Genomic DNA, 9,282 nt, shown 5'->3' with positions numbered 1-9,282 from the left:
TGATGGGGTCAATCACTTCTCCCACTTCAGTCTCACCCACAGATCTGTTGAATATGACCGCAGACCCCACATCCGGGTCACGGATGAAAACAGGGAACTGGCCCTGAAATGGGTCCTGCATTGTGATTGGCCCCCAACACGATGGAACCCATTGGCCATCACCCCCTGAGCCCAATCCATCAGCCCAGCATCCGCCCATCACCTTCTGGTTTTGCCAACCGGACCTTTTAACCCAAAGAATAACGAGAGGAACGGTACTGAAAGCTCCCCTGAAGCCCCTGAAGGATTACATCATCCATCTTCCCATTTTTGCTGTAATCCATCCTCCCCGTGGGCAGCAGAGGGGCTGCACCCCGTCCAGCAGTGCCCCCCCCAGTTGCATGCTGTGTCCCTGGTAGGACAGAGGGATGGGAGATGAGGATGAACGCATAAAATGCATCATTTCCTGCATCAGTGGCCACAATTTGAGCATTCATGGCCCCAGGAATTCTGGAGGTTATGGGCTGCAGGGAGAGGGAAAGCACTGTGTGGGGCGGGGGGGGGGTGGGACAGGGGGAGGAGGGGGGGAGGGTGGCAGTTGGAGGTGGGAACGGATGGTGGGGGGTGGCAGAGGAGGTACAGGTGGCAGTTGGAGGAGGGGTGAAATGGGGAGGGGTGTGAGGATGGGGTGGGGTGGGATGGGATGGGATGGGATGGGATGGGATGGGATGGGATGGGATGGGATGGGATGGGATGGGATGGGATGGGATGGGATGGCAGGTGGAGGAGGGATGGTGACAGTTGGAGGTAGGAAGGGAGAAGTGGGAGGTGCTGGAACAGGCCAAGGTGACAGTTGGAAGTGACAGGGATGGGATGGAGGTGGGATGGGGATGAGATGGGATGGGATGGGATGGGATGGGATGGGATGGGATGGGATGGGATGGGATGGGATGGGATAGGATGGGATGGGATGGGATGGAGGGGCTCCAGGTCATCAGAAGGTGGTGGATGGAGCCCAGGTGGCAGTTGGAGGGTGGTAGGGTAAGGCTGTGTGGCAGTGGGGTGAGGGTAGGACAGGCCCAGGTGGGGCAGGAAGCAGAGATACCCCATTGGGCTGCTGGTGAGGGAATGGGGGTGGATGTGGGTGATGGTGACAGTGGGGGCATGGGGCCAGCAGGGAGCTGGGGGCACTGGGGAGGGTGCCTGGCTGACGCCGTGTCCCCAGCAGGGCTCACCAGGCTGCCAGGGTCACGAGGATGGGGATGGGGCAATGCCCACCCCTGGGGGGCGCAGGGGCCGTGGCACTGATCCTAATCCTCTGCTCAGGTGAGACGGGGGTGTGTGGGAAGGGTGGGAGGGGGATGTGGAAGGTGGGATGAGGGATGTGGGCTGGGAGAAACAAGCAGTTGTGCACACAGGGCTCAGCATCCTGAAATCCTGTAAATGGCCCCATTTCTCCCAGTTTAAATAGAGAGAGAGAGATGTGGGGATTCTCCTATCCTACCCATTAGAAGTTGGTTCCAGCAGTGGGGAGAGATGCTGAACCCATCTCCTCCACACCTCTCACTGAAAGATCTGCAAATTTAATTGTGACACTGATATACATATTGCAAAACCCTTCAAAATCCTTCTCCTGCACGGCAGGGGGGGAAATGCTTCCCACCCAGCTCCCCAGTGCAGAACCTCCTCCAGGCTTTAGTGGAGCATCGAGGGTCATCTACTCCGAAGTGATGGTGCCGAGGCAGCTGGAGCTGAGGCACGGGGCTGCCGTGAAGGTCAGGAGCTTTGGGGAATGACGTTGGGAAGCGGTTTGTAGAGCCGGGATGCCCTCAGCTCCAAAGAGAGGGGCGGCTCCAAACCAACCTCCAGATGGGGTTTCCTCAAGGGGAGGTGGTCGGAATGAAGTGATGTGAACAGGCGATGCTTTGGGTGTTTCAGGACGACGTGGCCTATTTAATCGTGGCAGAGGGAAGCTACTACGTCATCCACCTGACGCGGGCAAAGTAAGGCTCTGCTCTGGTTCCTCCTCTGCCACCTCCAAGTGGGTCCCCCATGGGGTCAGTCCGAATTTCTGCTCTGCTTTACAGAAATCTGGTGGCCAAGGACCTCCCGGTTTACACATATGGTGCCAGGGGAGAGCTGATTACAGAGTTCCCCTACATGCAGGTGCAGGAAGACTGAGGAACCCCAAAAATATCCTCCCCCCAGCTCACTGTTATCCACACGGTGATTTTCACATTTCTCTTTATGGATGCATTTCTGAGCTGGCTTGTACCTTGCAGGACGACTGCTTCTACGAGGGCTTTGTGGAAGGGTCGCCAGGCTCCATCGTGGCCCTCAGCACCTGCTATGGGATCAGGTAGGGCCACGCAATGAGCAATGCATTGTGGATTACAGTATGGGGTCAGGTGTGGCCACGCAATGAGCAATGCATTGTGGATTTCAGTACGGGGTCAGGTGTGGCCGTGCATTAAGAAATGCATCGTGGATTTTTAGGATGTAAATGCATCTGCAGAAAGATCCTGCTTGGCCACACCGCAGTGCTGGTGCGGAAATAAGCAGCCTAAAGATGGATCCTCCCTAAGAGATGTGCAGCACGGAGCTTCTATTGCCTTCTCCCTATCATTTAATATTTAGGATTTGGACTTGATGGTCCTTATGGGCCCCTTCCAAGTCAGGATATTCTATGATTCTGTGATTCTCTGAGCAATGTATAGCATTCATCGGCAGTTTCTTAACTCTTCCCCAAAGCTTTGATTGCTCTTTCAGGGATGTCTCATATACCCCAAACACCGGGCACGATGCTCTTTGTATCTTCTCGCTGGATCCCCTCCTACAGGTTCATAGAACCATGGAATCACAGAATCGTTCAGGCTGGAGAATCATCGGGCTGACCTCCAAGATCCCCAACCCCAACCCATCAGCGCCAACGACCCCATCCCTCAATGCCACATCCCCACAGTTATGAACACCCCCAGGGATGGTGACCCTCCCACTCTTTGGAGTGGGAGGCTGTGCCACTGCATCACCACTCTTTGGAGAAGAAATTATCCCTAATACCCAACCTGACCCCCCCCCGGCACAACGCGAGGCCATCACCCCTCACCCTATTACTGTTACCTGGGAGCAGAGGCCGACCTCCCCCTCACTACAACCTCCTTTCAGTGCTCCAAAAGGCGTTTTTCTCACTCCATCCTCCCCAAACATATAGGCTATGGACTGTTGGGGTTTCTGGCTGATGGCCCAAGCCCTCGGGACGGCCCACCCCACCCCACCAGCATTTGGCTTCTTCCCTTTACTACTACTCACCTCTCTCTGCCTGAACACCCAGGGGAATTCTGCAGATCGGGGACCTGCGGTACGAGGTGGAGCCGGTGCCGAACTCCACCACGTTTCAGCACCTCATCTATCGGACAGCGCCGGCAGAGGGCTCCGCCCCGCCGTGCCAACTGCCCATGGAACACCCAACCAAGGATGGAGACCACTCCAATGGGAGCAGGAAAATCCTCATCATAGAGGTACGGCCCCCCCGTCTGCCTGGGTCGGCATCACACGGTGCTCAGTGCACGTGGGTTACGTTAAAGGTTGGGTTTCATGAGCGTGAGGTTGGGTTCGATGAGCACGAGGGAGTGCATCTGTGCTGCGCTGCCCTGCTTTGCTCACACGACGTGGGAGAAGCCCCAGTGCTGTCAGCACACACACATCCGCCACTTCTCTGCCGGTCAGAAACATCCATCCCACGTGTCTCAGAGGAAATCAGTTCGTTCTACCTCTTCCAATATGGGGTATTGCTCAGGTGCTGCTTTTCAGAAGAAGAAAGAGCAATCATTTGCTTTGCCAGTGCTGCTGGGGCTGGTGAGGACGTTTGTCATCGCTGTCCCTGGTGTCAGGAGACCTGAGATACAGTGTCATCCCTGTACCTATGAGCGGGGACTGTTGACAGCTCCAGTCTGGCCAATGCCAGCACGTTGTGACTGCATCCGGGGCAAGAAATCAGGAGTGAAATGTACCAGTGCTTTGCTTGCACTCAAGCTCTGCAGACCACACTGCAGCACTCTGTAATGCCTACAAGGACTTTCCACCAGCCAAAAGCAAAGCTTGGAACCCAAAGATGCCACCCTGGGGTTGGGATGTCCCCGCGGTGCAGTGTCACCTTTGCAGAGGTGGGACGCTGCTGTCACCGAGTCTGATGGTTGGACTGGATGGCACTGAAGGTCTTCTGCAACACGGATGATGCTGCGATTCTACACCACACATGGAAGATTATGCACTGACCAATTGCTATCAGCAGTTAATGTACGAAATGTAGAAGCCCAAGGCTGAGCACCTGCCATCAGTGGGCTCCCACCGCTGCGATGCGTTGAAGCTGTGGGCACATCAAAGCCAAACAGAACAAAGCAAGAGCCATTCCAGTGCCTTTCCAGTGGCTGGAGCTTCAGTCCAGGAGCACTTGGAGTCTTACAGCTGCTGGCCTCCTGCTGTTTGATGGGCTGGCTGCTGGGCAGAGCACACCTCGGGTGAAGAACAGCTTTTTGGTGCTGCATGTCATGGTTCAAAAGTGGTCTGAGCGATAGGAAAATCATGCAAAAGTTGAACACGAACAATGCCAGGCAACCTACTACCCAAAAGCCCCAGTCTGTAACCATATTCTGTCCCTGAATCTCTCTGCTCTGTCCCCGCTTAATCACCGCACTCATGAATGTTTTTTTTTCCCTTCTCTATCACGTAGTCTCTGTGTTCTTGTGCTCTGATCACCAGGGAAATCCTGCGCCTTGGGTCTGCAAAGCTTTGGAGCCCTGGGCACCCCCTGATACGTGATTTGTGCCATTTGTTCCCTCTTGCAGGAGGTGCCCGGTCTCGAGAGCCTGCCCGTGTCCACCAGATACCTGGAATTAGCTTTGATCACCAACAAGGAGCTGGTAAGAGCCAGGTGCCATCGATGTGGTGCTTTGCTATGACCGTTGTGCTGTGCTGTGTTGGAGGCACTGAACACTTCCTTTGCAAACAGGGCAAGTCAGTGCCCCACTGTCGTTAGAGAAGAACCCATCATTGACGTGCAGCAAATCCAAGAACTTCTTTAGGCAGCGTGCAATGCGGGCCCTGCTGTAATCAGAGACTGAGAGAGAAGAAATGGCTTTAAAACAAGTGTTGGGGACTGGCTGCTGTAACGTGCTCAGGGACAGACCTGAGCGGTGCTTTCTGGGGTCATCTGAGCATTTGAGAGTGACACTCATATATTTATTTGAACGTAACGATGAGTCAAATGGTCCTATGGGAATGCAGGTCCTGGAAAGGGCTTCGTTTAACAGAGGCTACTGCAAGCAAGCACACCTTTCCCTGCATCATTTTACTGAACGAGGAGGTTCCTCCCTATGCCAAAAGCCATCTTCCCAAAATAACACAGCCCCAGTGGGGCGGCAAAACCCACCCTGTGGGTCACAGAATCATAAAGACTGGAAAAGACCTCCAAGATCCCCCAGCCCAACCCCAACACATCCCACTGAGTCTCTTCCCACTGCATTTAATGCGTCCTTGCACCCGGCCCGTGCACATCTGGACAGCTGGGAAGCAGCAGGGGGACCCGTGGGGTTTCCTATTGGCACCCTGAGGCCGTAACGCATCCCTTCTCCCCTTCCAGTTCAAAGCCAACAGGCACAACGAGACCCTGATGCTGCACCTCTTCATTTCCATCAGCAACATCCTGAACACGGTGAGTTCCCGTGGGATAACGCCAGCCGCGGTCGGTGCCAAACCAGGAGCCTGGGGAGGGGACGGCTGCTGTGTCTGCAAACACTGCCAGGCAGCAATGAGCTCCTGAATGATGTAAAACCCAATTCCACGGCTGAAAAATTGCTTCAAGTGTGAGCGAAGCCAATTGAGATATAATTCTGAAATTATCCCCTTGAAGCTGCTTGATGGAATACGCATTATCAGCGCTAAATGCTTCCTGGTAGCTCATTACATTCTCCCTCTCTCTTCATTATCTTGCTTTGAACCTTTGGAAAAGAGCACTGATGGGGCACTGGGGCGGCAGCCACAAGCTCAGTCACTCCCAGCTAGGCAGAAAGCCCTGTTGCATTACCATAATGCAGGCAAACAAACAGAGAGCTCAGCCACCAGCGCTTGGCTCTGCAGCTTGGCTCCTGAGTGAGCTCCAGAGGGAGGCAGGAGGGAGGGTGATGGAATCACAGACAACGCTGAGGTTGGAATAGGAAGCACGGAGCTGTCTAGGTTGGCCGAGACCTCCCAGACCACCCAGCCCAACCATCACGGTGACTTTCCGAACCCCAGCACCAAACCATGTCCCTTGGTGCCGCGTCCCAAACACCTCCAGAGTTGGGGATGCCCCCACCTCCCCGAGCAGCCCATTCCGACGCTCCATGGCCCTCTCCACGGTGAACTTCTTCCAAACCTCCACCCTCACCGTCCCCTGGTGCAACTTGAGGCCGTTTCCTACCAACACACCGACCCACGCCCTCGCTGCCCGCAGGTCTACAAGCGCATGAAGCTGCAGGTCGTCCTCAGTGCAGTGGAGATGTGGACCACGAAGGACCATGTGGTGGCCACGCAGAGCCTGGCCCAGACACTGCAGTCCTTCAGCAGCTGGTGCCAGAAGGATGCTGCGGGTCGCCTCAGCTACGACCACGTGGAGCTGCTGCTGTAAGGATGGCTTCCCCTCCGGCCTTCCTAATTTCTGCCTGTTCCTGCTAATTGTCCTTTTGTCCTGGTGGTATTTTACAAGGGAAGATTTTCCAGCTTAGCCCATGTTATTAATCAGCAGGCGTTTGTCATGCTAATTGGTACATGGAAGGTTTTAATTAATTTGCCCCTCCTTTTCCTTGTCCTCTTTTGTGGTTTCTCACAGATGTACACACGCAGCATACATCTTACTCCCAATTTCAGTGCAGTTGTATGTAACTGAATTATTATAATCTCATAGGTAGACTGGCCATTCATGGTTTTAGACTCACTAACCCATTCTTGGGTGGTTTACAGCCCAATATTTGAATTAAAGCTCTGAACGGGGGAGTCAGGGCTCAGCCTGCAAGCTGTTTAATCACTTACTTCGTTTGCTTTATTTAAGACCTCTTGCTTTGCTCCTGTTTTGACTTCTTTTTGCAAGGAAAGAAATCTCCCTCGTATTAAGACACGTGTTGTGTGTGCGTCCGTGTGCATTCAGCAGGGAAGGGAAGCCACGCAGCCGGCCCAAGGGGTTGGCATGAAGCTGAAGGGATGCCCGTGGATTTTGCTTTCAGGAAGAAGGTCCTTGCTACCTGCAGCTGTTATTTTCCAGCCGTAGCCCAGCAATGCATTCTGTTGCTGTGATGGATTTATAGTCTCTCTAATGCCCAAACCTCTTTGCTGCAGTGGTGAGCACTACAAGGAGCGGGGCTTTACCTGGAAGGGGATGGTGTGCCAGCCCAAATCCATCGGCATCGTCTCGGTAAGGGGAGACCTCACAGACCATAATATTCCCCCCATAAACCATACTCCTGTATAGTACTTAACAATTTCACAGAATGATCAAATGGTGGAATCATTCAGCTTGGAAAAGACCTCCAAGATCCCCAAACTCAACCTCAGCCCATCACTACCACTAAACCACGTCCATCAGTGCCACATCTCCATGGTCCACAGTCCCTCAGTGCCACATCTCCGTGGTCCACAGACCCTCAGTGTCACATCTCCGTGGTCCACAGTTCCTCAGTGCCACATCTCCGCGGTCCACAGTCCCTCAGTGCCACATCTCCGTGGTCCACAGTCCCTCAGTGCCACATCTCCGTGGTCCACAGTCCCTCAGTGCCACATCTCCGTGGTCCACAGTCCCTCAGTGCCACATCTCCGTGGTCCACAGTCCATCAGTGCCACATCTCCATGGTCCACAGTCCCTCAGTGCCACATCTCCAGGGAAGACGGCCCCACCACCCCCTGGGCGATCTGTGCCAATGTCTGACTCCTCATTTGGAGAAGAGTTCCAGTTGGCACAAATTTCACGTTGCTGGAAGTCCAGTTCTGAGCATCCTTGCCCCCACGCCCCCTGCTCAAGAAGGCACGGACTTGTGTTTGTTCTCCTGCAGTTCTCTGGCCAAGACGCTGTCCAAAATGTGATGACCCTGGCGCACATGATCGGCCACAGCTTGGGTTTCAACCACGACGACAGGAAACAGTTTCAGCACAAACCCTGTGACTGCAACTGCACCCAAAGAGGATGCATCATGGGATCATCCCCGGGGTGAGTGAAGCCTGGCTCTCCCTCCATTGCTTTGGGTGGGATTTGGCTGCTTGCCTTCTGTTGCCCACCTTCAAGAGCCTGCTGGGGTTCTGTAGGGGCGTGTGGCTGCCACAGATCAGACAGGAGATCCGGGCTCTCCCTGAGACACACAACCACAGCAAACTCCTCTTCTTGGCTCCCGCTGGTGATGCAATAACTGTTCATTTTCCACCTTCTTTCTCCCAGTGCTGCTTGCTTCTGGCTCGCAGCTGGGTGTGATGCCTCCTGCAGCATGGGGTCACTGCACCCCTCCTCTTGCACTGCCTGGTTGCAATTGCTTCCTTTGGAAATACATCACAGAACCATAGAATCACCAAGGGTGGAAAACATCTCCAAGATCATCCGGTCCAACCATCCACCCACCACCAATACAACCCCACCAAATCACGGCCCTTAGTACTACGTCTACACGTTTACATCTCCCAGCAAGTCACCTTGCATGCGGCAGGAGATGCTCCTTCCACCCCCTCTCTTGTTACAGGACCATAAAGAAGAAAAAATCATTCCACTCATTAACTAAAATTACCTGAAACGCATTTCAGAGGGGTCATCAGCAGTCCTGCTTCTGCTTATGATGAGGTAAAGACCTCAGCAAGTTGGGGAACTGCACTTCATGGCCCTCTGCTCCTTCAGCTTTCACCATCATCTATTGGAACAGCAACCTCTTCGAGTCCACCACGTATAAATATGCGGTATGGTTATACACATACAACCATTTTTTTTCCTTGCAGATCTTGCTTGGCATTCAGTGACTGCACTCTGAGGGAATATTACAAGGAAGTAATAAGGAAAAACAAACCCTGCCTGCTCAACATACCGTCCTTAAAGCCATCCCTTTTCGAACTCTGTGGCAACGGCATCCTGGAAAGAGGAGAGGAATGTGACTGTGGCAATGACAAGGTGAGCAGTTAAGTATTTCACCACAACCTGCACGACAGAATGGCATGGGTGAAGCTGTAGTGTCCTTGCAGTCGTAAAAGCTGCACCACTGACCATCAAAATGAGGTGGTGAAAGTGGGGGGCTCTGCAGA

The 9,282-nt window shown here is 53.8% G+C and overlaps 1 protein-coding gene across 4 annotated transcripts in view; it reads left to right on the top strand.

Moving 5' to 3' along the window:
* Nucleotides 1-578: 578 nt before the first annotated feature.
* Nucleotides 579-9,282, top strand: part of ADAM15 (ADAM metallopeptidase domain 15) — a 19,605-nt gene continuing 10,901 nt past the window's right edge. The window contains exons 1-13 of one of the 4 annotated variants that reach the window (XM_040659107.2): nucleotides 579-615; nucleotides 1,208-1,305; nucleotides 1,624-1,754; nucleotides 1,918-1,982; nucleotides 2,067-2,145; nucleotides 2,262-2,338; nucleotides 3,311-3,497; nucleotides 4,824-4,898; nucleotides 5,618-5,689; nucleotides 6,470-6,639; nucleotides 7,348-7,423; nucleotides 8,058-8,212; nucleotides 8,983-9,151. In XM_040659107.2, the coding sequence (XP_040515041.1) occupies nucleotides 1,236-1,305; nucleotides 1,624-1,754; nucleotides 1,918-1,982; nucleotides 2,067-2,145; nucleotides 2,262-2,338; nucleotides 3,311-3,497; nucleotides 4,824-4,898; nucleotides 5,618-5,689; nucleotides 6,470-6,639; nucleotides 7,348-7,423; nucleotides 8,058-8,212; nucleotides 8,983-9,151 (1,326 nt within the window). In that variant the 5' untranslated portion in view covers nucleotides 579-615; nucleotides 1,208-1,235. Of the gene's footprint in view, nucleotides 616-833; nucleotides 859-1,204; nucleotides 1,306-1,623; nucleotides 1,755-1,917; nucleotides 1,983-2,066; nucleotides 2,146-2,261; nucleotides 2,339-3,310; nucleotides 3,498-4,823; nucleotides 4,899-5,617; nucleotides 5,690-6,469; nucleotides 6,640-7,347; nucleotides 7,424-8,057; nucleotides 8,213-8,982; nucleotides 9,152-9,282 lie in introns of those variants that run through there. The other 3 variants (XM_040659115.1, XM_040659101.1, XM_040659092.1) reach the window with 3 other exon arrangements.

This window comes from Gallus gallus, chromosome 1, assembly GCF_016699485.2.
Source record: "Gallus gallus isolate bGalGal1 chromosome 1, bGalGal1.mat.broiler.GRCg7b, whole genome shotgun sequence".
Lineage (NCBI taxonomy): Eukaryota > Metazoa > Chordata > Aves > Galliformes > Phasianidae > Gallus > Gallus gallus.
The sequence above is the reverse complement of the archived record's forward strand: the minus strand, read 5'-3'. Positions and strand labels throughout refer to the sequence as shown.